The 26,667-nt window shown below is 33.4% G+C and overlaps 4 protein-coding genes across 4 annotated transcripts; 3 read left to right on the forward strand and 1 right to left on the reverse strand.

Annotated features, from left to right (window-relative positions):
• Positions 1-188: 188 nt before the first annotated feature.
• On the forward strand, positions 189-1,456 carry LOC139886660 (protein FAR1-RELATED SEQUENCE 5-like). Its single transcript, XM_071870603.1, has 3 exons — positions 189-685; positions 778-1,036; positions 1,154-1,456. Exons 1-3 carry the CDS (start codon positions 189-191, stop codon positions 1,454-1,456), a joined length of 1,059 nt encoding a protein of 352 aa, XP_071726704.1.
• A 71-nt stretch (positions 1,457-1,527) lies between these two features.
• On the forward strand, positions 1,528-2,811 carry LOC139886670 (uncharacterized). The gene is made up of 3 exons (XM_071870611.1): positions 1,528-1,839; positions 2,128-2,585; positions 2,793-2,811. The coding sequence occupies exons 1-3, from the start codon at positions 1,528-1,530 to the stop codon at positions 2,809-2,811; spliced, it is 789 nt and encodes a 262-aa protein (XP_071726712.1).
• Positions 2,812-3,669: 858 nt separating this feature from the next.
• Positions 3,670-8,270, reverse strand: LOC139886677 (uncharacterized). The gene is made up of 9 exons (XM_071870617.1): positions 8,087-8,270; positions 6,674-7,392; positions 6,347-6,571; positions 5,490-6,065; positions 5,101-5,366; positions 4,770-4,950; positions 4,446-4,568; positions 4,206-4,343; positions 3,670-4,056 (listed from the first exon to the last, which is right to left on the reverse strand). Exons 1-9 carry the CDS (start codon positions 8,175-8,177, stop codon positions 3,670-3,672), a joined length of 2,706 nt encoding a protein of 901 aa, XP_071726718.1. The 5' UTR covers positions 8,178-8,270.
• Positions 8,271-22,934: 14,664 nt separating this feature from the next.
• LOC139886693 (uncharacterized) lies at positions 22,935-23,996 on the forward strand. Its single transcript, XM_071870618.1, has one exon. It carries the CDS (start codon positions 22,935-22,937, stop codon positions 23,994-23,996), a length of 1,062 nt encoding a protein of 353 aa, XP_071726719.1.
• Positions 23,997-26,667: the final 2,671 nt, after the last annotated feature.

Consider the following 26,667-nt stretch of genomic DNA (forward strand, 5'->3'; position numbering starts at 1 on the left):
ATCAATGTGAAGAGATGTATAGGTTATATGCATATCATGCATGTTTTGACATAAGAAAGGCTGGATAAAAAACTGCAAAATCTGGATTAGTGAAACAAAAATATTACTTATGCAACAAGGCTGGCACACCAAAGGAAGTCTACTTTGACACATTACAAGAAACTAAAAAGCCAATTCGGAAAAGCAACATGGAATGCACAGGATGTAGGGCTAAAGTTAGATTCGACCGGGTGTATGGAACAGATACTTTCGTTCTTGCTGACTTTGAAGAACAACATAATCATGAGTTGCTACCGATAGAATACAGACATTTAAGTAAAAAGGAAAGACAAATGAGGTATGCAGAGAAGTTGTTTGTATACCATTCGACGGTATCAAATATTGGTCCAACAAAGGCATACGAAGTTTACAGCAATATGAAATGGTCTGAAAAAAATGTTCATGGAACTGTAATTGACTTCAGAAACTGGAAACGAGATTTTCATGTGTTTATCAATGCAACTGATTCTCAAATGCTCGTTAACAAAATGGAAGAAAGGAAAAAATATGTTCCTGGTTTTTCATTTGAGTACAAGCTTGAAAAAAGTCAATTACATTCCATTTTCTGGGCAGATGAAGTTGCAAAGTGCAACTACAAGGAGTTTAGTGATGTTATCTCATTTGATGCAACATATAGAACTAACAGGTATGATACCTGGGTTTTACAGCTTTTAATCACATGTGATTGACAGGTTGTTTGGCTTATCTGAGTTTCTAACATTGTCTTTTTATTAACAGGTACAACCTCAAGTTTGTACCATTTACTGGAATAGATAACCACCGTAGGTGTGTCACTGTTGCTGCGGCAATGATCAGGGATGAAACAGCTGAGAGTTACAAATGGCTACTTAATTGCTTCATGAAGACATTCGGGAAAGAGCCAAACATGATTGTGACAGATCAGGATAAATCAATGGCGATAGCCATAAAAGAGGTCTTTAAGACGGCAAAGCATAGACTATGCATGTGGCACATTATGAGGAAGGTGCCATCAAAGGTATGAGTTTTGTTATTGAAGACTACATGTAACTAATCACATGCGATTGAAATGGTTAATGATACATATACATAATTTTATTAATATGAATTATTAACCAATCAAATGTGATTACAGATTCAAGAAGCAAATCCTAATATTGAAGACAAACAAGAAAAAGACTTCAAGAAGAGATTTGATAAAATTGTGTGGAATATGTACATAGAACCAACTGTTTTTGAAGAAAAATGGGAAAAGTTGATGGACGATTTTTCATTGAAGAATGACAGTTGGTTCAAATATATGTTTGATATTAGATCAAGTTGGATACCAGCATATTTCATCGAGACTGAAATGTTTGGTTTGATGCGAACTACTTCAAGATCAGAGAGTGAAAATGCTTTTTTTCACACTTTACAAGATCTGCATCAAATCTGTTGACTTTTATGGACGGCTTTGAATCTGCCATGTTAAAACAGAGGTCAAAACAAGAATCTTTAGATGTACAGACAATGAAGAAAAACCCAAAATTATTAACGTTGCTAAGAATTGAAAAACATGCATCGAAGGTATACACGAATACAATTTTTCTGATTATTCAACAAGAGATTGTTGCAGCTTTGTATAAATGTTCGTTGGATAAAATGGACAAAGAGGAATACACAGAAATATTTGTTGTTAAAGAGAAATTGAAAAAGAGAAAGGAATGCTCGAATGAAGGGAAGAAAAATGAAGGTTCGAATGAAGGGAAAAAAGATAAAGGCTCAAGTATGGAGGATAAAAGGGAAGGCTCGAATGAAGAAAAAGAGTTCTTCAAATACAAGGTAAACTAATTTACATATTTTTTCATGTATGGAATAACATTTGTGCAATAGTTTGAATCTCACTTGTTAAAATAGTTTAAATAGGTACTTATCACTTGTGATTGACTTATACATCAGTTGTCATATTTAAATAGGTACTTATCACTTGTGATTGGCTTATACATCAGTTTCATACTTTTTTTTATTATGAAGGTACTTCATAACCGCCAAGATGGATCAATAATATGTACATGTAGACACTATCTAAGATTTGGTCTTCTTTGTAGACATTGTTTTTGGGTATTGAAGAACGATAATATAGATGAAATCCCTGAAAAATACATAATGAGGCGTTGGAGAAGGGATATAATACCACCAGAGTTAAGATCAAGGAGAAACAGATATGGCAACGAAAACATTGCTGTTCAAAATTCTATTAATGAAATCACATCAGTTGTTGATGATTGTGTTGAACTAATTGGGCAGGATGAAACGATGCTACAAGTGCTTCTTGAAAAAGTTAAAATGGTGAAGAAAGAAGTTGAGGCTCAAGTGCCAAAACAGTTTAAGAAAAAAGATGATGTCATACAAGAAATGGTTGGTGTTTCAAAACCTAATTCATTAGACATACAAAACCCACCGGTTGGGAGATACAAAGGTTGTGGAAAAGATAAGCGTCTCATGAGTGGAAAAGAGAAAGGAATTTTGGAAAGCAAAAAAAGAAAGATTACTTGCAGTAATTGTGGATCACATGAACACAATTGCAGGTTTGTGACAAAGACAAAGTTGATTTTATTTTTTATTTTTTATTTTTTATATTCGTACAATTGTTAATTTTGGTGTTCCTATTAAATGTTTGACTTTCATTTTTTTATATTTTGTTACTTTATTTCAAGAACAACTGTTAAAAATTGTTAATGTGTTTGGAACATTTTTTATTTATGGTTTTGATTTTACGGAATGTATATCAACAGTTGTGATTATATACTGTAATCACATGTGATTAAGTAGTTCAATCACATGTGATTTTATATTATAATCACATGTGATTGAATAAAGCCAATGACATTAAGAATCATTTGTAAAATCAATTAGTCCCTAAACCCAAAAACCATGTGATGGGTCCTAATGGTGGTGAGAGGTCTTTGCAAAATCAATTTGTAAAAGAATGTAGTTAACGGTTGTGATTATGTACTAAAATCATATGTGATTAAGTAGTTCAATCACATGTGATTTTATATTACAATCAGATTTGATTGAATAAGACAATGATATGAGATTAAGTAGTTCAATCACATGTGATTTTATATCACATAATGTATGTTAACGGTTGTGATTATATACTAAAATCACATGTGATTAATTAGTTCAATCACAACATGTGATTAAGTAGTTCAATCACATGTGATTTTATATTACCATCAGATTTGATTGAATAAGACAAGTGATTATATATGTAATATCACATGTGATTGTTATGTATTATCACTTGTGATTGCAAATGTAAAAATCACATGTGATTGCATGAGGAATAACTTGTAGCTGTATAGTATTTTTAATCAACCATCAACTACCAAGAATCATAACCATTCAAGCATTAGAGACAATAAATATATGAACATCTAAACCATGCATTAAAATATCAAGTAGCATGTCATTAACCAAAAAACATCTTGACCAAAAGAGCCATCAACATCTAACCACTAACATGTCATTAACCAAAACACATCTTTCCAACCATCTACATCTAACCATACACTGAACTATCAAAGCAGAACAATAAAATACATCTTCAAAAAACTTCACTCTTCATTAGATTGCTGGTCATGCACCTCTTGATTTTTAGCTTTTTCAACTCGGACACCTCTTGATTGTTTTTGCAGAAATGATAACCTTCCTATAATCTTTCTTTTCATGGAATGCGGCAAAATTTCTTGCATTTCTTAACATCTGCTCAGCATGTATGTTTAGATCATGCGACAAAATCTTCGATGCATAGCGAATCCTCAGCTTCCGTAGCTGATTCTTTTGTTCAGCCGACTCAGGTACCAATACATCAGACCACTCATTCTCTGATCTTGCTTTAAACATGTCAATGTGGAACATAGCAAATACGCCACAATCCACAACATTATCTATTGTTTTCCATGGCAGCGAAATCCTAATTCGTTCCAATTTTTCAATTTGATTTGCAAAAGGATGCTTATGAAATTTCAGATGTTCAGCAAAAGCATATAGCTGGAAAAAACAAAATCATAAAAAATGAATAGTTATTAAATTAATGATTGAGCAGATGTTTAAAAACATTAAGTGTAAACAGGGGAAGCAAAAAAAACTGATATTGAAGTGGAAAACGTACAAGTAATGATATTATAATAAACACTAACCAAAAGATTGAAAACTTTGGCGTATCTTGCAGCATAGTTTTTAACTACCGAAGAGTTGTCAGGTATGTAGAGCTTGGGAACTTTCATGTCAATCACCAAGACAAAGAAATGCCCATGTCTGCAGATTGGGAAAAATACCTGTTGTAAAAAATCAAAAAAGAAAGAAATTATTAGAACACAAATAATTGATTATGATATAAAGGCAAATAGACCTACAAATGTAAGCCAGAAATAACATACAAGATCAACTTTTCGGAGTGACGCAAGCTTTGGAAAAAATCGAAACCAAGCATTAGCACTTTCTTTGATTATCATCAGCTTATCTTCCTTTTTCATGTTCTTGTTGTCATACAAGTAAGAATACTGTAAATAAAATAACACATGTAATCATATATAACAATAATATGTAATTATATCTATAATAATCACATGTGATTATATATATAACAATCACATGTGATTATATATAACAATCACATGTGACTAAGTATTAAGAACCATAACACACAGATAGAAACAGCAAGCTAATATAGTACATAAAAATTTTTAAACGATAAAACTTACAATGATTGAAGAAGGGAAAAAAAACCTAGACGGGCTAGATTGTCCTCTGTACTTTTGCTCTTCGTTCAGTATAAAGCTCCATAAATCAATTACACTAGCCTCAGCATAAACATCGGGGCAAAGTGATTCCAAACTAAGATGGTGTATCATGCTGCCTTTTCTTGATTCAAAAACAGTCTCACTAACAAACAAAAAAAAGGGGAGGGGGTTAGTTTAATACATGTGATTTCATAATAAAATCACATGTGATTTCATAATATAATCACATGTGATTGGCTTATAAAGCAGAAGGATTTGTATGTATTAAAAGGAAAAATTTTAGAAAACTCACGAAGGGCTAAGCTTCATCGAAAATAATTCCATAGCCAAAATAAGCGCAGAGTTTGTCAGAATGTCAGACACAACAGTCAGCTTGTTGATATAAGCAGATCTAAGAACGATTGTCCGATCTTTCTTTATAGTTTTTTTACAAAATTTCTTTGACTGGACAGCCGTTTGTTTCGGTAACATTTTTCCAACTTCAGGGCTGCTTGCCAACTTGCCCTTGTCTAACAATTTCACAGCTTCATCATACTCCTTGTTCTCATATTTATCCTCCTGAGATAAGAGATGAAAAGTAGGTGGTGTTAAATTCATCATTGTTGGAGTATTATGAACAGGTAACCATGTAAGGCTTGTTGGTGCATTAAGTAAAGATATAATTTCACAAATATCAACGACCTCATTAACGTTGTTGTTAAACCATTGTGTCAAAGATGTGTACTCTTCTTCATTTTGATCTTTGTCAACATCTTTCTCAGCAACCTTTGGACCTACAACTTCTGTCACAACTGGAACAATTGGATCATCGGAATCAAGATTAACTTCTTGCTCATCATTCACATCATCATCAGCCTTGGATTGCCCATCATCAATCTTTTTCTCAGACTCAACCTTGTTTACATCAACACATTCATCATCTTTTTTCTCCGAATCAGCATTCTTCTCATCATCATCGTCATCATCATCATCGTCAGTTCCCTCTGACTCAGCCTTCTTCTCATCATCATCGTCTTTTCCCTCTGACTCATCATTGTTGACATCATCATCGTCTTTTCCCTCTGACTCATCCTCCATCTCATCGTCAGTCTTCACATCACACACATCCATTTTAAAGACTTCGTTCAACTTCTTTTCATAAGATATCAATATCTTCTCATCTGGGTACTTGGACAAACTTTCACGTATTGTCCGTGATAAAAAATGCTTCAAATCATTGACCAATTTAAACTTCTCCTCGATAACTTCACAATAACCCTGCATATAATGTGCAAAAAGCTTAGAATAGTTATAAAAAAAGATCAAAGTTATCGCATAATATAATATTATTTACTGAATGTATAATCAGACCAAGTATTATTTAATTAGTGAAAACAGGTGATTGTATACAAAAAATCAATCACATGTGATTTTATCATAAAATCACATGTGATTGTATACAAAAATTCAATCACAGGTGATTGTATAAAAAAAATAATACTAACACAGCATGATTTAATTAGTAAAAACAGGTGTTTGAATTATAAAAAAAAAACTACCCCAATCGCACACATATCAGCCTTATCCTCATCTTCAAGTTTGAGAAAACCCTCCCCATTTTCTGCTTCTTCGTCATATTCATCTGAAAGTTCCAACAGCCCAAATGATCTGAGCTCAGCCTCTTTCTTTGCACGAACCGCAATGGCTCCTTTCCAGTTCTTGAAAACTGGACGCCCACGAACAACAGGAAAAGAATCAAACTTTGTACGGTCGAGATAGAGCAGCTAAGAAACAAACACGAAAAAAAATCATAGTTATCAAACCAATTCGTAAAAAAGATTGTTGAAAATCATATATGATATATAGATAATGAAAAGATAACTCACGGTGAGAAAAGTAGCAGCACCGGTGTAGAAACAGTTGGGATCATTTCTGTTCCATCCATTTTTGCTATATTTCAATGAAGAAAGAAGAAACATGGACCAGTTGATACTTGAAATATCAACATCGTCAGACAACCTCATCAGCACATACGAACTCACTTTCCCATTTCTTTCACATGACACCATCGTGCTTGCAAACAACATGATAAAGTTCATCTGAAAGATACTATCAACTTCCGTTGAGGTCAGGATCTTAGAACACAGTGAAGATGAACGGGTGACAAACGGGGGTGGTGGAAACTGATTCAACCAATTTTGAACAAAAAGACTACCAAGCTTGAGTTCCAAGGTGTCTATATCAGTACCAACATCTTCGAGTCCAAACACATCGTGGACAGCTTGGGAATCAACCTTAATGTTTCTTTTTTGAGTCTTTATTATCATCTCATCACCATCGAAATTGTCAACAACATAGTAAACAAGATTACCCGGCAATTGGTCTATATTAAACCCAATTAAAGAACGAAACCCAAGTCTCGTGACACAAACTTTTTTTTCGGGGGTCAACGAACACATCACCTTTGCAAACTGCGCCGGTGTTGTCCTTAGCCTAAGAGCAGGTAGCTTAGACTCAACTTCATCATCAGAAGGAACATCCTTAACTTTGTGTTTCTGTTTGGGATTATCAACGGCATTGGTAACAGACTGGTGTTTTCTTTTACCTGAAAAATGTGATTTACAAAAGTAAATCAGTAAACATTGAACAAAACAAATCAAAGGTGATATCATTTGTTAACAGCTAAATGTGAATTCCATAGTGATTTTTTGTATAATCACATGTGATTGAAAAAACCTAGAAGATACTCACAAAATTTATACTTACACTCTGATTTAGCAACAACAGATATGCAACTCATACACAGATAAAAGGCACATATTAAACAATCACAACAAATAACATGTGATTAAAGAAGCAAATAACATTTGTTAACAGATTTCAAAAGTGATTTATTATATAATCACATGAGATTGAATAAAACCTAAAAGGTGTGCAACTCATACAAAAGATAAAAAGCACATATTAAACAATCACAACGAATAACATGTGATTAAAGAAGCAAATATAACAGCTAAATGTGTATTCGAAAGTGATTTCTTGTAATAATCACACGTGATTGATAAAACCTAAAAGGTAATAACAAAACTTATACATACAATCTGATTTAAGAACAACAAATGTGCAACTCATAAAGAAGATAAAAAGCACATATTAAACAATCACAACAAAAATCATGTGCTTAAAGAAGCACACACACGAATGCTATATGACGAAACCCTGAAATTTGAAATCATCAAAGGAATACAAACAAACTTGATTGATTATAAACGAACATCAACAAAACTTGTTAAAATTACCAGTAGTTTTGGCCGGAGCTTTTTTATAAGCCGGAACATGCTTTTCAGCCGACGACGATTTTTTGATTAGAGAATGCTCCGATTTAGCCATGTTTGATGGAAGATAATCGATTAATGTGTATAGCTGTTGATGATTGTTGATAATGGCAGCTTTGATCGGTGTTGATCGAAGGAAATTAGCGGTCGATGTTGAAACCCTAGAAAGAAGTGTGTGTTTGTGTGTGAAATACAGATACGATGTGTGAGGACCCGTCCTTATCCCCCTGGACGAAATCTTCAACATTTGGTTCCATTGCGATGATCGACTCCAAGTAATGTCCTTAATTTGAGCTAATGCACAGCGGAACACTTAATTCGTACCTGAGAATAACATGCTTTAAAACGTCAACGTAAAGTTGGTGAGATATATAGGTTTGATGCTAGTAGCGTTATAACTATGGACCACAAGATTTCATATGTAAACATTTTAATAATAATATTCTAAGTGGTTGAGCACTTGGTAACCATACTTAACATTTAATCACGTCGCATATTCCCTTTATTATGAAATCTTACTACACCGTACCAAGTGTAGTCACGAAACGAAGTACTGTGCAACCGTTGAATACTGGTCGTCCAGTCCGGTTGGGGTTGTCAGGCCCGATAGATCTATCAACAGGATTCGCGTTTACAATACCGCTGTAAATAGTAGTTACCAAGCTACAGGGAAGTATGCCAGTGGTACAACTCAACGTAGAATATATTTTTCAGTTACTTGTGTCCATAACGTAAAAGATAAAATACATGTATTCTCATCCCGAAATATTTAAAGTTTAAAAGTGGGACTATATACTCACCATATTGTATTTTGTAGTAAAAATACATATAACACCATTAAACACGAATAAGGTTGGCCTCGGATTCACGAACCTAAAACATTTATATATCTATTAACACCAAATAGTAATCAAACAAATTTATATATGTATTTATTATTTCAAATGTTATATATATATATGTCTATATATATTATTTTAATATGATATATGGAAATAGTAATTTAGATATACTTATGTATATGTAATAATTATATTTTTATATAATTATCTTTTATTTGTAAAAATAATATTTATAATGATAATCTTCAATATTGATAATAATAATAATAATATTAAAATAATGATAATTAATAAAAATAATAATAATAATAATAATGATAATAATAACAAAAATAATGGTGTTTAAAAAAAAATATAATAATTTTAATAATAATAAATATTTTAATAATAATGATAACTAATAATAATGTTAATAATAAATCTTCTAATCCTAATAATAATAGTAATAATAAATAAAAAGGAAAACTACCTTCAAAAATGATTTGTAAAAAGAATGCCTAGGACGGGACTCGAACCCCCGACCTCCAACATACCCAACAATTGCCCAAACCACTGCTCCACTCTATCATTTCTGTTTTATATTCGTATCTAGTTTATTAAACTCGTTATTCGTTTTCTTTTTCCCTTTCAAATTCAATCGGCTCAAGTATAGTGGCTAGATTTTCACGGCCCAACAAGCAACTTAATCCTCGGCCCAACTACTTTCGGCCCAACATACATTAAAGCTTGGCCCAATCGACTTTTTATTTCAGCCCACAAGAATACCTAAGTTGAATTCGTGGCCCATCAGTTTTTATTATGAAAAAAATAAAACGCTGTTGCCTGGTTTCGAACCTTAGACCTTCAGTTAAACACCAGAGCACTCGAACCACTCCTCTAGTGCTTGCTTATCTGATTTATTTGTTTCTTAAATTTAATTATCCCATTATATTTCTGTTTAAATTTCTTTCTTTAAAAACCTCGATCAATCAGGATAACCAATATCTATATTTAATTTACATTATCATTACCCACTCCTCTATTTTGTCGGCCCTCAAACAATAATTAAAACACATCGCTGTACATAGGATTCGAAATATAAAAGATTCGTTCTCCACTTGCAAATCTTAATCATTTCATTTTATCTACTCATAACCATCATCGTTATTTATTATTACACCCGTATTGATTTATTTGTTTTTTTTTTTTACGCAGAACATGGCACTCTCTATCGAGCAATCTGATAATGGATTTCGGTGGTGGTTATGAAACAGAAAACGAGGAACATTATCACTATTATATGAGTTTTGTTGTGTACCGTTGGAAAAATAGGAGAGAGAGAATAGAGAGAAGGAGAGGGGTAGTAATCGAAGTGTTGGTGCAGTGATTGTGAAGAGGTGGCTCATGGTTGTAGGGGAATTTGAAGAACAAACGTATAGCAGCAAGTATTTAACAACCATGGTGATTGGTTTTACTTTGGTTAGAGATAGAAGAGAGATGATTAGAGAGAAAAAAGAGTGAGGTTGAGGGTGGTTTTTGTCAACAGCAAATAAAATTTGAAATGGGTTTGAGAGGTGATTTATGATGGCGTGAGGTGGCGGGTGGAATGGTGATCTTCAAGGTGATGGTGGCAGTATGCACAAGATAAAAGGGAAGATTGAAGGTGGCCGGTTGTTGTTGGTTCAAGATGGTTAATGGTTGTCATGGTGGTGATAGGGTGATGAAATGATGGTTCAGAGAAGATGCAGGAACATAAGTTAACATATTATAGTGATAGTTACGGGGGTTGGGTTGTTCAAAGTGGTTGTGGTGTTAAGGTGATCAAATGGACATGGTGATTGAATATGGCCAAGAGGATGATAAGAATGGTTGATCGAAGAAAGAAAGAAGCAAGGTTTAATGAGTGTGAATTCTGCTAAATTTTCGATGTGTAGTGATAAGTATTATTACATATATATAATACTTTGATTAGTTGAAAACATTTTTAGATGATTTTGACAGATGAGTTCACGGGTGTACAGATAATACGAAAAAGAAGGAGAAGCCAAAACAGAATTAATAAATTAAACAGATAAATATTACCCTAGGATTCGTTATTAAATACAAAGTATTATATTTAATTTAATTTTAATAATAATTAAATATCTTGATAATAATATAGAATAATGTATTCGATTAAGCAACAAATTTTTAGCCAAAAACAAAATAATTAACAGTATAAAAGATATTTGGAACAGATTTAGATTCATAATTGTATTTATATAAATAATATATTTATTTTTATAATAATTAAATTTCTAATAAAAAAATTTAATAATAAAATTAGTAATAATAATATTAACAGTATCTTTATCAAATGTAAAAAAAAATATGATTTTTATTAATATTATCGATACTAATATTTGTATTATTTTCTAACACTAAAATATTGATAATACTAATTTAAAATAGTATTAATTCTTAATATTAAATAATAATAGAAATGCTGATTTTAAGGTTAATATTAATATACATATTAATTGTAATAATACTAACATTCAGCTATATTATAACTTGTAACTCTTATATGTATATTTGTATATATGTTTATATATGTACTTACATCTATATATATACATACATGCTTACAATCAATGGTTCGTGAATCGATGAGATTAGTCAAAGGTTAATTAGTTATCTGAATATAGATTTCAAATTTTCTAGACTCAACATTAAGGTTTTTGCTTATCGTGTCGGAAACATATAAAGTTTAAGGTTTAAATTTGGTCGGAAATTTCCGGGTCGTTACAGTACCCACCCGTTAAAGAAATTTCGTCCCTGAAATTTGGTAGAGGTTGTCATAAATATCAATAGGAATGTTTTTATGACGAATATGAGGTAATAATAGAGTTTTATCATTATTGGAAAATATGGATAAAACGATTCGGTCATATGAAGCGTACGAGTGAAGCTATCACAAAAGAGTGAAATGAGTAATATGGTATCGTTTTAACTGATGACGTGGTTATGATTGATTTTCGGAATTTACGAGATTTAAAGAAAATCTTTCGTAATAAGATTTGGTTCTTCGGCGATTTAGGAAACAGAATCTCCTTTGATTTAATGCGGCGATTCTGTTGTGATTTCTTTGTCGGATACTTATAAAACTACCCCCTTCGTTCCCTTATTTCCATATCCCACATCTTCTACTCTTTCTCCTTAATTCTTACTTAAAGATATTTGATAATATACTCCATCCTATTCTAATCCTTGATATATTCTTAATTTTCACATCTGTCATCCTTCTTTTTCATCTGCCACCAGAAGAATCTATTTACTTCTACTATACTCTTGTGGTTATAGTGTTTCTAATTCTCTCATGTCTCTATATTGCTATTTGTATTGATATACATGGTTTGAAATTGTCTGGGTGGTTATTGAGTTTTATATCTTCCCTTATACTTCGATGTTCATACTCCTTTCTTCTATAATCATTGTCATCCGCAGTTAATGCCTTCTCCTATTTGCTGCAATTTATACTCTAATTTCTATTTTGGAGCTTCATTCTTTCATTTCCTCTTCCCGTCCTCAAGCCAAGCGAGCAATGGTTCGGAATTCGTAGGTATAAGATTTGGAATGAACATGGCTAATGTTCTCAGAAAGGAATAGTAATATCAGGATTTTGATTTGTCAAATTACCAGAATATCCAGGAAAATAGAACTATCAAGATGATTTGTTCTTAATATGTTTCGGAATTGAATAGAATGTAAGAGCCGTGTAACATGGCACATGATGACGATACTGTGAATCATCACATTCCATTAGAAACTTAACATGACTTACTGTAATATAATGAAGTTGATCAAGTTTCATTATATTATACTAATTCATGTATCAGTTCCCAACACTACTTCGGAACATTCCTATTTTAAACTCAAAGGTTTCAGAATTTAGAAACTAATGCAGTTTCTTTTATATTGTAACGCGGATGTTATGAAGTGATAAATGATTTCAGATGGGAATAATATCTCCAGAAATTTGAAGATTATGCATAACGGAAGATATGAAATATCTTTTAATCTCTAAGATAAAATGTTGATGAAAAATATCATCCGAAAAGGTTTAGAATAAGGAGTAGGGTTCTTACTAACGATTTCAGCAGGCACTGGATCATTTGAATCCTTTGAAAACAGGTTCTGTTTTTCACGATTTGTTCACGGCCTCCTTCATACTTTGCTCAATCCGTTTTCCAGTTCCAAACCTTCTCTTTTTCTGAGCTTTACCAACCTACTATACTTTATCGTCAACCTTTGACTTGTTAAAGTCGTTTACAGTTTTTGCTGCTTCATCAGCATTTTAAGAACTACTTCATAGTTCAGGGTGTTTTTCAAAAACTTCACATTCGGAGTATGAAACTCATAGGGATAGACGTTGTAGGTATGACGGGAGAAGTTATGCAAGATTTTCAAAATACTGATTGCGGATTCTGCCGAAGAAATGACGAACTGTTGGTACATCTGATGATGATATCGTGGAATATAAAAGGTTCTTTGGTAACGACGGCGAAGGGACAAGGTATAAATATCGAGATTATAATAGGAGTAGTCTCACTGAAAAAATCGAAGTGGAGCTGTGACAAAATTAGCTTCCTGAAAAGAAATTGTAGGGTTGTTTTTTGTTAATAAATGGCAAAGGATTCAACACGATATGTGCTAAACTATGAATTTGGATTCGAGAGTTTTTCAGGTGCACACATCTTTTCTTTCGTAGATGAAGTGCGGTTGATTCATCTTTCCGTTCGAAGTGTTTTTCAAGAATCGAGAAAAGTTGTAAATGCGAATTGTAATTGTCAAGATACGAATGGGGTTTAAGATAGAATCAAGTGGCAAACTTGAAGATTAGTTTAGTTTCATAAGTTATAATCAACATTTTAATTCATTTTAACTTGTCCATAGTTAGCAGTCTACTAATCCGATTGTCCAATGGCTCAATAGATTCATATATAAATTAGATATATATAATATTCGAATTACTTAATACGTATCGTGACCCGTGTACCGGTCTCGGTGTCGATCACAACTCAAAGTATATATATATTTCGGAATCAACTCCGACCCTGTATAGCCAACTCCCACCTTCACATATAGAGTGTCTGCGGTTGTTCCGAAATATATATATAGATGGGTCAATATGATAAGTCGAAACCTTGTATACGTGTCCCGTTATTTAAAATGTAAAGTGCAGAAATTAAATAACAATAAATAAAATTGCGAGAATGTAAATTGCGATAAATTAAATATTAATCAGTTAGCTGGGAACAGTTAGCCGGAACAGTTAGCGTGGAATCCTTAACAGATTTTTAATTAGTTAAATCGTGTGTTTCTAACAATTTTATTATATCCAATGTTTTCTTCATTATGCCACTTGTTGGATTCTGATGAGTCAAAATCCAAATATGAAATTTGAATGAAAATGGTTATTCTGTGATGAATGGATACGTATATCGGTGATCGTAGGTAGGATAGTAAATAACCGTTGAATCAGATTCGAAGAATGTACAGTGTAACTTGTTAATGTGAATTTTAAATATTCCTCGGGTACTACCCACCCGTTAAAATATTCTCATCATTAACAGTTTGTACAAAAGAAGTTTTAATTACAATCTTTATGAAAATATACTTGCATATATATTTTCTTCGGATGTAATTATGAATTTAATGAGTCAATAGAATATTATACTCATTTGATTTATTGTTGGCACTTGATTACATGATCTCTAAAACATTAGAGATTACATAATTGCCATGTCGAACGAAGGTAAATGAGATAGAACAATACGTAGAACGAAATTAATCGATGTAGAACGATATGTAGAACGAAGATCATACTCTAAATACAGACGGTAATATTGAGGCGTGTGATGTTGATATTCGAGGTACAGATTGTGATGTTGAGAGTTACGGCGCGGTTATGGTTTAGGGATGATAAGGGTACTGTCGACGTCGATGATGGTGATATGGATTATGCTGCTGGTGCTGCTGCTGGTGTTTGTAACCTTCGCACCAGATTCTATAAAACCATTACTCGAGCACGTGGTTCGTTAACTTCTTATATTATGTCGGGATGATTGACGATTGAAACGAGCGGATGAGTAAGATTCGAAATGTATAATCGTGACGGGATACTCTAGAAAATGAGAGGGTAAATGGTTTCTCGAACAGGTTCGCCAGTAAGTGCTTTCAGGTTCATCGCCAAGAGGTAATTGGATGGATGGAAAATATTTTTAATGTGGAATGATTTTCAGATGTCGGATGATATTCTAACTATATAGAATATCTATATGTAATACTAAAGATTTCGTAGACTACAAAGGATGTTACGGCATATATCAGGCAAGTCTACAAATGTGTTAAGATATAAATTTGGTCTATACACTATCGATGCACTAAATGCAGTAAGACGTGTCTAGACTTAAGAATGATAAGCAGGAAATTTCCTAATGATGATAAGCAGACGATTTTCGACTAGAAATGATAAGCAAAACTTTTGACATGTGGACACGGTCAAAGTCCAGACTTACTAATGTATCCTAACAACTACCAGTTAGACACACTAATGCAAGGCCTGGTTCGCTATGACCATCGCTCTGATACCAACTTTAACAACCCGTCCTTATCCCCCTGGACGAAATCTTCAACATTTGGTTCCATTGCGATGATCGACTCCAAGTAATGTCCTTAATTTGAGCTAATGCACAGCGGAACACTTAATTCGTACCTGAGAATAACATGCTTTAAAACGTCAACGTAAAGTTGGTGAGATATATAGGTTTGATGCTAGTAGCGTTATAACTATGGACCACAAGATTTCATATGTAAACATTTTAATAATAATATTCTAAGTGGTTGAGCACTTGGTAACCATACTTAACATTTAATCACGTCGCATATTCCCTTTATTATGAAATCTTACTACACCGTACCAAGTGTAGTCACGAAACGAAGTACTGTGCAACCGTTGAATACTGGTCGTCCAGTCCGGTTGGGGTTGTCAGGCCCGATAGATCTATCAACAGGATTCGCGTTTACAATACCGCTGTAAATAGTAGTTACCAAGCTACAGGGAAGTATGCCAGTGGTACAACTCAACGTAGAATATATTTTTCAGTTACTTGTGTCCATAACGTAAAAGATAAAATACATGTATTCTCATCCCGAAATATTTAGAGTTTAAAAGTGGGACTATATACTCACCATATTGTATTTTGTAGTAAAAATACATATAACACCATTAAACACGAATAAGGTTGGCCTCGGATTCACGAACCTAAAACATTTATATATCTATTAACACCAAATAGTAATCAAACAAATTTATATATGTATTTATTATTTCAAATGTTATATATATATATGTCTATATATATTATTTTAATATGATATATGGAAATAGTAATTTAGATATACTTATGTATATGTAATAATTATATTTTTATATAATTATCTTTTATTTGTAAAAATAATATTTATAATGATAATCTTCAATATTGATAATAATAATAATAATATTAAAATAATGATAATTAATAAAAATAATAATAATAATAATAATGATAATAATAACAAAAATAATGGTGTTTAAAAAAAATATAATAATTTTAATAATAATAAATATTTTAATAATAATGATAACTAATAATAATGTTAATAATAAATCTTCTAATCCTAATAATAATAGTAATAATAAATAAAAAGGAAAACTACCTTCAAAAATGATTTGTAAAAAGAATGCCTAGGACGGGACTCGAACCCCCGACCTCCCACATACCCAACAATTGCCCAAACCACTGCTCCACTCTATCATTTCTGTTTTATATTCGTATCTAGTTTATTAAACTCGTTATTCGTTTTCTTTTTCCCTTTCAAATTCAATCGGCTCAAGTATAGTGGCTAGATTTTCACGGCCCAACCAGCAACTTAATCCTCGGCCCAACTACTTTCGGCCCAACATACATTAAAGCTTGGCCCAATCGACTTTTTATTTCAGCCCACAAGAATACCTAAGTTGAATTCGTGGCCCATCAGTTTTTATTATGAAAAAAATAAAACGCTGTTGCCTGGTTTCGAACCTTAGACCTTCAGTTAAACACCAGAGCACTCGAACCACTCCTCTAGTGCTTGCTTATCTGATTTATTTGTTTCTTAAATTTAATTATCCCATTATATTTCTGTTTAAATTTCTTTCTTTAAAAACCTCGATCAATCAGGATAACCAATATCTATATTTAATTTACATTATCATTACCCACTCCTCTATTTTGTCGGCCCTCAAACAATAATTAAAACACATCGCTGTACATAGGATTCGAAATATAAAAGATTCGTTCTCCACTTGCAAATCTTAATCATTTCATTTTATCTACTCGTAACCATCATCGTTATTTATTATTACACCCGTATTGATTTATTTGTTTTTTTTTTACGCAGAACATGGCACTCTCTATCGAGCAATCTGATAATGGATTTCGGTGGTGGTTATGAAACAGAAAACGAGGAACATTATCACTATTATATGAGTTTTGTTGTGTACCGTTGGAAAAATAGGAGAGAGAGAATAGAGAGAAGGAGAGGGGTAGTAATCGAAGTGTTGGTGCAGTGATTGTGAAGAGGTGGCTCATGGTTGTAGGGGAATTTGAAGAACAAACGTATAGCAGCAAGTATTTAACAACCATGGTGATTGGTTTTACTTCGGTTAGAGATAGAAAAGAGATGATTAGAGAGAAAAAAGAGTGAGGTTGAGGGTGGTTTTTGTCAACAGCAAATAAAATTTGAAATGGGTTTGAGAGGTGATTTATGATGGCGTGAGGTGGCGGGTGGAATGGTGATCTTCAAGGTGATGGTGGCGGTATGCACAAGATAAAAGGGAAGATTGAAGGTGGCCGGTTGTTGTTGGTTCAAGATGGTTAATGGTTGTCATGGTGGTGATAGGGTGATGAAATGATGGTTCAGAGAAGATGCAGGAACATAAGTTAACATATTATAGTGATAGTTACGGGGGTTGGGTTGTTCAAAGTGGTTGTGGTGTTAAGGTGATCAAATGGACATGGTGATTGAATATGGCCAAGAGGATGATAAGAATGGTTGATCGAAGAAAGAAAGAAGCAAGGTTTAATGAGTGTGAATTCTGCTAAATTTTCGATGTGTAGTGATAAGTATTATTACATATATATAATACTTTGATTAGTTGAAAACATTTTTAGATGATTTTGACAGATGAGTTCACGGGTGTACAGATAATACGAAAAAGAAGGAGAAGCCAAAACAGAATTAATAAATTAAACAGATAAATATTACCCTAGGATTCGTTATTAAATACAGAGTATTATATTTAATTTAATTTTAATAATAATTAAATATCTTGATAATAATATAGAATAATGTATTCGATTAAGCAACAAATTTTTAGCCAAAAACAAAATAATTAACAGTATAAAAGATATTTGGAACAGATTTAGATTCATAATTGTATTTATATAAATAATATATTTATTTTTATAATAATTAAATTTCTAATAAAAAAATTTAATAATAAAATTAGTAATAATAATATTAACAGTATCTTTATCAAATGTAAAAAAAAATATGATTTTTATTAATATTATCGATACTAATATTTGTATTATTTTCTAACACTAAAATATTGATAATAATAATTTAAAATAGTATTAATTCTTAATATTAAATAATAATAGAAATGCTGATTTTAAGGTTAATATTAATATACATATTAATTGTAATAATACTAACATTCAGCTATATTATAACTTGTAACTCTTATATGTATATTTGTATATATGTTTATATATGTACTTACATCTATATATATACATACATGCTTACAATCAATGGTTCGTGAATCGATGAGATTAGTCAAAGGTTAATTAGTTATCCGAATATAGATTTCAAATTTTCTAGACTCAACATTAAGGTTTTTGCTTATCGTGTCGGAAACATATAAAGTTTAAGGTTTAAATTTGGTCGGAAATTTCCGGGTCGTTACACGATGGAATGAAATTCCAAGCGGTGGGTGTATAACATATTTTGCCTGTGTGGACGAAAATACCCCTCCGCCATATGTTGGGACTTTTAATCTGATCCGTTGATCAATCTCAATCTAAAGGCTGAGATTTGTCCCCTCAATCTCAACTTAAATATAGATTTCATTTGAATATTCTTCTTAAATTGTTATTCATCGAATACATTTTAGACGGATATAGAATTTAGCATTTACATTTATGATTTCTTAAATTTCTTATTATGGTTAATGAAAATTAAAATGTCTTCTTTTTTAACAGTAATATGAGATCATTCATGGGACTTAAACACGCACACGTTCATTTCTCGCAGTTGCATAACTCGCCCCCAATTGTTGTGCAGGAGGAAATCCGGCTCAATCCGGGAGCATGGGCGGTAACACACCCCCCCTCCCCCCCCCCCCAAAAAAATTACCCCCGCAGCGCGATGTACGGAAGACACCTTTGAGTGAAATTCAAGGGTAAATGGGGCAGCTTTGTGTGCAATGCTTCACCTCACGAGAGTCGAACTCCTGGTCTCTCGCTAAGAGAGGCAGACCACTAACACGTGAGCTACAAAACACGTTCGAAAATGAAAATGTCTTTTTTTTTTTAAAGTAAGATAATTATTTCTATGACTGATAATTACATATTTACATAATGGGAGTCTCACAATGAGCATAAACATGCCAGAAAAATTACACATAAAAGATACAACTTGTTTGTATGACAATGTACATGAATATCACGAGAAGAGTTTTCATTTGCGGCTTATAAATTAGTCGATGCCTGAGCGTTGATTGTGAGAAGATACTTAAGACCCGGGATTAAGCATCCATTGGTGTCAATCGATCAATGCTCTTTTAAGTCTTTTGGATATCCAGTTAAAACTTTGTGTTTGTATTTCCGATATGATGCATTTGGTGACCAATATCCGTTCCGGAAAACTTTTTTATTTCTATATTTTTAGATCGTGTATCCGCACGTCCATTTAGATGCTTGCCATATTATCTTTCCTATCGACGTGTTGGCTATGTTATTGTTTTCCATGAATGCCTCTTCAATACTTGTAATAGACTGATTTTGAGCGTTCCACAATTTAAGAAGTGGGTTCCAAATAAATTCTGATTTTGAACATGTAACTAATATGTGGTCGACTGCAGAGGCGGAACCTCCTTATGCCCTAGTGATCGGTCCTTATTTAACACGATCGTTTATGCTTAACAACGTGAAAGTAACCATATTTGAGTGAAAAACAAGGTACTTTGATGAGATTTCATGTATTATAGGTGAGAAAAGAGATTAGTGCAAAAAGGTGCGAAAAACAATATTTGGAGTCGAGTTGTGGAAAAAGTTGGAAAAATCAGAATTTTTACACTGGAGTAAATTACGCCAGCTTTCAAGTTTTTACGCCAGCTTTTTACGCCAGTGCAAATATGGGCGTAAATTACGCCAATGCAAGTTTCAAAATCAGGGAAAAAATCATTTTTGGGCGTACAATTATGCCAAGTTTTTACGCTAGTACAATTATGGGCGTAAATTACGCCAGGGTGGCGTAAATTACGCCAATGCAATTTCGCTGATGCCGGATTTTGAGAGATTTTTGCTTTGGAAACAAGTTATTCACCCCCTATATAAGGGAAACCCTTAACTATGAATTGGGGACCTTTTTCCTCAGTTTTTAGAGCCCTAATCACATACAAAAACATCACAAAACATCATCAATCAAGGATTCAAGTCAAGATCAAATGCGCGTTCATCATGATTCATCCTTCTATCATCGTGTTCATCATCATCAACATGCAAGGCTAATCTCCTTACTTTATTCCTTCCATTGAACAATTGTGTATTTATGATTTCATTCAAGTATTATTGTGATTCATAACTTGTAATGAAAAAGTCTTTTGATTTATGAATTTTTCAAGTTATTGTTTAATGCAAAATTATCGAATTTCATTATTGCAAGACTTATTATTGTGAATTGATAGTTGTTCTAAATCAAATTAGTGTTAATTTAGTTAAGGATAAAGACAAGCTATATAATTTACATGAAAGTGCCCAAGATAGTGTTTTTATAATTTGAAGAACTTATGTCTATGTAAGTTACATGAAAACTTGATAAAGTTTAATACTTGTTTGAATGAATTGTACCAATTGGGATTTGGAACGGATAAAGCTTTTAATCCATTGATAACAACTTTACATTTTAATCTTTTGCTTATGCTTTTTGCTTTAAACCATTAAAGCTTTAAGTTTTCTTGTTTAATCTTCTAATAGTAAACGTGCTTTAGTTTAATCAAATCAACTCCTGAAAATTGCTTGCTTTTAACCACAATCTCTCGTGGAACGAACCTTACTTGCCCTAACTAGTTTAAGGTAATTAAGTTATTTTTGACGGGTACTTCGACGCCCATCAAATTTTGACGCCGCTGCCGGGGATATTTGCGCTTGATTGCAAGCTCTTATTTGAAATTTGTTTTCTTTTAAATTTTGAAAATGCCATAAAAATTATAAAACCTAAAAAAATCCAAAAATATTTTCTCATTTTATTAGTTTTGTTCGGTTTTACGCGTTGTGTTTTCTTGTTTGTGTTCTTTTCAGGTAGGCGAAAATCCTATTTGCAACAATGGCAGAGAGAGACACACGAGGTGTGGATTCGTATTACCAATCGGGTGATTACGAAGATCACTCACCAATTGTTTATCCGGCTCCGAATGCGGATAACAATAGAAGATTTGAGGTTCGCCCTCAATTGATTTCTATTTTGCCAAACTACCGAGGTATGGCAACGGAAGAACCTTATGAGCATATCACTGAGTTCAATGAGATTTGTGCTACAAATCAGGTAAACGGGTTCACGGATGAAGAGGTACGCCTTCGCCTATTTCCTTATTCTTTAAAAGATAAAGCAAAGCGTTAGTTTTTGTCCTTACCCGCCCGGAGTATCACTACTTGGGCGGTGATGAAAAAGAAATTCCTTGAGGAATTCTACCATATAAGTAAAACTTCGAATATGCGTATGCAAATTAAATCGTTTAGGCAATTGCCAGGTGAACTTTTTCATGAAGCATATGAACGTCTGAAGGAATTACTTAGATCTTGTCCTCACCGCGAAACACCGAAATGGGAACTTGTAAAAGTTTTTTATAATGGTCTTGACTCACAAAATAGACAATTCCTATTAGCGGCTAGTGGTGGTGTGTTTATGACTCGAAGTAGTGAGGATGAATGGGCATTTTTTGAGCAATTGAGCAAGGGTTCAAAAACCCAAGCTTCGGTTGCACGACAAACTCACAATCCTTCCCATGTTAACCACGTGTCTAACTCGAGAGGTTTACTAGGAATTTAGAAAAGGAACTAGATGAGATAAAGATGTTGCTTCCAATGTTTAACAACCCGAACCAGGGTGGTAGTGTTAATTTTGTGCAGGTTCAGGATGTGTGCTCGATATGTGGTGATGCTTTTCATTATGCAAATGGTTGCAAAAAGGGGATACCATTAGGGATAGAAGGGCAAGTGAACGAGGTTCAAGGGCGGAAGTATGATCCATATTCCAATACCTACAACCCAGGGTGGAGGAATCATCCGAACTTCAGCTAGAACAACAACAACACATTGAATGCACCAAATCAACACCACACCCAATACCCGAACAAATTTCAAAACAACAACCAATATCAAATGCAAAACCAAAACCAAAACCAAAACTTGTCTCAAAATAATCAACAAAGTCAATCCTCAAGCACGGATGCTAGGATGGAGTCATTCATGGAAGAGATAAAGAAGACTTTGGAAATTCAAAATAAGTCAATTGCGGCATTGGGTAAGCAAATTGGTTAAGTGGTGGAGAAAAAGGCAACACGAGAATCGGATACAATTCCGAGTTATACATTGCTTGACCCGAATCATGAATCACAAGGAAGAGGACATGAAGTGAACATGGTGGGCACTTTAAGGAGTGGAAAGACATATGATAACAAGGTAAAAATGCCCAGGAAATCAGAAATCGAGTATGGTCTAGGTAAGTCTCCTATTTTACATGATTTGAGTAATAATGTTAATGAAGTTCTGGTGGATTTTGGGGTTGGGTTAAATGTTGAAAAACCAAAAATTTTCAAAATTGGGGAAACAGATGTGGAGACTAATACAATTCCATCCCCCAAGGCTGTGGAGTCCCCGAACAAATTCCCTTATGAGAAAAAGGGACCAAAAATAGATGATATGTGGGAAACGTTTAAACAAGTAAAAATCAATATTCCACTTATAGATGCAATCAAACAAATTCCAGCATATGCTAAATTTTTAAAGGATTTGTGTGTTCAAAAACGGAAACTAAATGCATCATTGCCCACAAAGGTAAAATTGACTGAAAAAGTGAGTGCGGTCATTTCTGGTTCACTTCCACCGAAGTTTAAGGACTCGGGGACACCATTAATTTCGGTTACGATGGGTAATGTTAATGTCAAAAAGGCTTTATTGGATTTGGAGGCTAGTATTAACATACTTCCATCAAATTTTGTTGACCGGTACGAGCTGGGAACTTTAAAACAAACTGATATTCTCATTCAACTTGCGGAACGATCAATGAGAACTCCAAAGGGTATGTTGGAAAATGTGATTGTGAAAGTGGAAGACTTTTATTACTCAGTAGATTTTATTGTTATGGACATTGAGACCAACTTTAGGGAGACCCAACCAACGATCATTCTTGGTCGTCCATTTTTGGCCACAATTGATGCTCTCATCAATTTTAGAACCGGGGTTATGGACATTTCTTTTGGTAATAAGAGATCACGAATTAATATCTTTAATTCATTACATACACCGGATATCCAGGATTGTTTTTTGTTGGATACTAACCATAAACAGGTTCAAAAGTATGCACCGGATGTGAAAGAGAAAGAGGAGGTAAAGAAATTTAGTGAAGAGGGTATGACGAATGAATTTATGGAATCTCAATTAAGAACTAATGCAGAAATTTTGATGAGTCAACAAGAGTAGATTGAAAATCTTGAGCGCGAGTTGAAAAATCTGAGTCAAGTTCTTGAAACTAAGTTGAGTTCGTCTATTAGCACCACTTGTTTGTTACCGATCAAACAAGTGTCCACATTTATTGAGAAAGATGATAAGATGAAACATTTGGTATTTCCGAAGATGATTGAGCCTTACCGACCACCACCAATGAAAATATCAAATGAACATATATCTAGTGATAACAAAATGGAGAATATGTGTGTTCGGAATGTGTCTGATGATACACTTGAAAAATCTGAAGAATCCAGTGGAAAAGTAGTCAAAGTAATGGAGGGAACCGCAGAAAAACTTGTAGAAAGGTTTGGAGGTCACAAGATAAAAATGAATAAGAATGTGAAGGTTAATTCTCAAGCTGATTATGAAGTGTCTTCCAATTTAGAGAATCTTGAAGGGCCTAAGTGTGGGGGAGATAATGTAAACCCGCCACATAGTTCTGTGAGGCATGATAGTGAGTGTAAGGAATATGGGGATGACCCGGTGATTGATCGTTCTATGAGGAAATTACATAGAAGGGTCCATGATGCTAGGAGTAGAAGAGACGACAGTTTGAGTAACCGTCTTGTGCATAACTTGTCTCCTAAAGAAAACGATAAATTATTTGAGTTAATGCAAGTCGCCAAGAAAAAACCCGCCAAGTCGCCAAGTGGAGAAATATTCGCGTGTACGACTCGGAAATAAAAACTGCACGAACTATGTGTAGAGTTTGTAAGTCTCATTTATTTTATTTTTACTTTATTTCTATTTTATTTATTTAGTTATATGAACTTTGTGGGTATTTTCACTGCAAGCCCTCACGAGACAAAACTCGTCCACTCGAGGGAATCGGGTGGTTCAAAGGCTTCTTGCACACGCTAAGTGCAAGTGGGATCCCTACGAAAGTGGGCTAGTTAGATTTTAAGTTTTCTTTTGTTTTTGTTTTGTAAGAATAAAGTTGGATGGAAGGAAACATGTTATGTGATGAAATGGGGAGTCAGTGTGCTTGTTACGGTTGTTATGGAAGTTGATTTTATCTCCAGGTAATATTGTTCTTTTTCTTCTTCTCTTTGTTCAAATTCCTCACTTTTACTTAAAAATTATTTTAACATGCATACGAGGACGTAACATGGTTTAAGTATGGAGGAGGAGGGGGGGGGGGGGGAGAAAGGAAATTTGAACATTTGGCTTAGCTTGAAAATGTTTGTTGTTCAAAGGTTTTATGAAATAAATGATTTTAATTGCCCAGGTGGTCAAATTTTTAATTTTAAGGCTATAATTGAGATGTTGACCCATGAGAGTACCCATAGTGGTTAAGAATTAACTTGGAAGTTTTCGGACTTGGCCGGTGAGGAATGATAGGCAATCTATTGAATGCATTTGACCTTGTTGACCTCAGCTAGTTAACTTTAAGAGATTGTATTCTCATGGAGAAAAGAAAGGATGAAAATGAGATCTCATTGTTGTATTCTAGGTAACATGAATGATAAAGAAACACTTTAGGATTTTCTTTTTAAACCATTTTTTATTTTTTATTTTACACCATTTTTAAGCTAGTCCACCCAGGTCGTTAGTACACGATTGTGTACTAAAATCAAGTAGTTAACATTAGCATCCTGAACCTTTAGAATAAAAACCAAAGAAAAACCAACTTCCCATTCTTACCCTTAATTTTTGGTTATTAATGTCGAATTTAATCCTACTTTATCTTGTTTAGACGTAGTAACATTAGGTGATAACGCAACTCATTTTTGCTAAGACGTTATGTAACGACCCGACTTTTTCGACTTATACTTGTGCTTTATATTCTCGCGAAACTGCGTATTTTTGCGTACTGTGTTAGATTATATTCTGGGATCTTATTTCATGTTGATTACTTTCGTTTATATTTTAGAACGTGCTATTAAGTACTTAGTTACATAACTTGATCCCTGAATGCTTTTATGACCGTTAGTGTCACTTGACGTTTAGAACGAGCTATAAGTTTTGGTACACGTTTAACTTTTGTCGTAATTAGAATATTATGACTACGTAATACTAATTGTTATTTTCTAATAACAATTACTTGGTTTTGGATGCTTAATTGCGCTTAGTAATTTGCTAATGCACACTAGTTAGTCTTGTTGGACTTAAGTCTACCCTACTCTAGCTATTGGACCATTTAATTAGCCCAATTTTAAGTGGATTATGACCCATTATTATGTAGGACAAAAACTCACTAAGTTAAGCCAACATACTAGCATTTTTGTTCACCATTATCACAAATGTTGCATGGGATCCCAACAATAAGCACCACCTTTAGACCACCACTAACCAAAAAGCAAAAAGGTGTCCCCCTTGTAACAGACTGAAACCCGGGCTAGTTGTAAGTGGACTATTTTGCCCTTAGGGTTTTATTATGTGTTTTATATGCTTTTATTTTAATTATGTGAATAGAGTTATTTTATTAATTGATTAAGACCAGTTTGTGACAAGGGTCACAGAACAGGTTTGTTTATTTAATTTGGACTCCATTAGGGCCGCCTAACGAGGTACGAAAGATATCCGATAACTGATAAAACCCGTGTGTTGTACAGTGTGGGAATTAAACCCAATTAAGTGACTAGAGTACTGTATTTTCTTCCCATTTCTAGAAAATTCACTAAAACACCGTACCTTCATCCCT

Source organism: Rutidosis leptorrhynchoides, chromosome 1 (genome assembly GCF_046630445.1).
Source record: "Rutidosis leptorrhynchoides isolate AG116_Rl617_1_P2 chromosome 1, CSIRO_AGI_Rlap_v1, whole genome shotgun sequence".
Taxonomy (NCBI): Eukaryota; Viridiplantae; Streptophyta; class Magnoliopsida; order Asterales; family Asteraceae; genus Rutidosis; species Rutidosis leptorrhynchoides.